The 1,393-nt window shown below is 31.1% G+C and overlaps 1 protein-coding gene across 1 annotated transcript in view; it reads right to left on the bottom strand.

Annotated features, from left to right (window-relative positions):
- Positions 1-704: 704 nt before the first annotated feature.
- LOC100641525 (EGF domain-specific O-linked N-acetylglucosamine transferase-like) overlaps positions 705-1,393 on the bottom strand; it is a 3,845-nt gene continuing 3,156 nt past the window's right edge. The window contains exons 5-7 of the mRNA XM_020004160.1: positions 1,049-1,152; positions 909-1,001; positions 705-801 (exon numbers count right to left, since the gene is read on the bottom strand). Of these exons, the coding sequence (XP_019859719.1) occupies positions 715-801; positions 909-1,001; positions 1,049-1,152 (284 nt within the window). The 3' untranslated portion in view covers positions 705-714. The remainder of the gene's footprint in view (positions 802-908; positions 1,002-1,048; positions 1,153-1,393) is intronic.

Here is a 1,393-nt window from a genome sequence, read left to right as displayed (position 1 = left end):
TCTAAATGTTTTTCTGTTCATGTATTTATTTATGTTCTAGCATTATTATTTACTATGTAATTTTAGGTGGCCAGTCTTGTTACTGTGTTTGCCTTCGATACATCTCTTTTTTTGTTTCTTTTCTTTTTGTCACATTTTATAGTATGTATTGTAAAGTTTATTAATAATACTAATAATAGTACAGGGATTTTGGCCAAATTTCATCAAAAATAAAAAGTACAGAATTTTTTTACTTTTATGACGTTTTCTAATACACATACATGTTCTGATGCTGTGTAGAAAGTTTGAGCTGATTCCAATCAAATTTGGATTTTTTATGAATTTTTAAAAGTTAAAAACCATATATGACATGATGCTACATGATATACATGCATATGCACAGTACATGTACTTGCATGCTGCATGTTTAGTCCACTTAGCATAGACTTTGCCAAAGGGAGGATTCCCCCTCTTCTTCTAGTAATTGTTGATGTTATTTATTCATTTATTTATTTATTGCTATTAATTTTTTGGCAAAACATGCTCTGTTTGTTTATTTATATTAGCATCAAAAGCCAAAAGGAATTATCATTTATGATCTGACAACAATTAACCTCCCCACTCTCTCTCTCTCCTCTCTCTCCCACCTTCATCCTTTTTTTCCCTCCCTCTCCCCTTCTCTCCCTCCCTCCCTCTCTCCATCTCTCTCTCTCCTTCTTTCTCTCTTCTTTCCAATCATATTACACTTACAATGTAAGTATTATAATACAGACCACCTCTCATTCTAGCTAGTAGGGGGAACATCAAATCCTTAAAACAGACCTAAAAATATCAAACAAACAAAATAAATTAAACTATCATTAAGAAGCTATAGAAATGGCTTTAACGCCCACACACAATTAGATAAATATCTAAAATTATAACATAACTCTTTTCCCGGCAAAGTCTGCCAATTTCATCAGTGGATTAGAAGTAAATGCAGACCAAGTCTCAATGAATAAATCTCTGTATATCGAATAAGACTAACAATAAGAGTAAAAATATTAAAAATCAATTTATAAAATCATACAGTGTCCCAAAATATGATGTTTATATCATCATCAAAGGACCCGTTGATGTGCTGCGATGCGTATAAATTGAAAAAATCACAATAATGATGATAAAGATTAATACCTTTAGAAAGAGAGAGAGAGAGAGGTATAGATCAAAGTGAGACGGAGTAAGAAGAATATCATAATATTGACATATAATAGTGCTACATGTAACAAATACCTTCAAAAGTAATGAGGACATACATAATATGTACATGTACATTTACTGATGTACATGTACATACATACATATATACATGTCCATATAAAAGTACATGTACATGTACATGTACATACATGCATAAATTCATACCAGCATCAAG

Source organism: Amphimedon queenslandica, unplaced genomic scaffold, assembly GCF_000090795.2.
Source record: "Amphimedon queenslandica unplaced genomic scaffold, v1.1 AMPQUscaffold_12366, whole genome shotgun sequence".
NCBI classification, from domain to species: domain Eukaryota; kingdom Metazoa; phylum Porifera; class Demospongiae; order Haplosclerida; family Niphatidae; genus Amphimedon; species Amphimedon queenslandica.
Note: the sequence above shows the minus strand (reverse complement) of the source record. Positions and strands in the feature narration are given on the sequence as shown.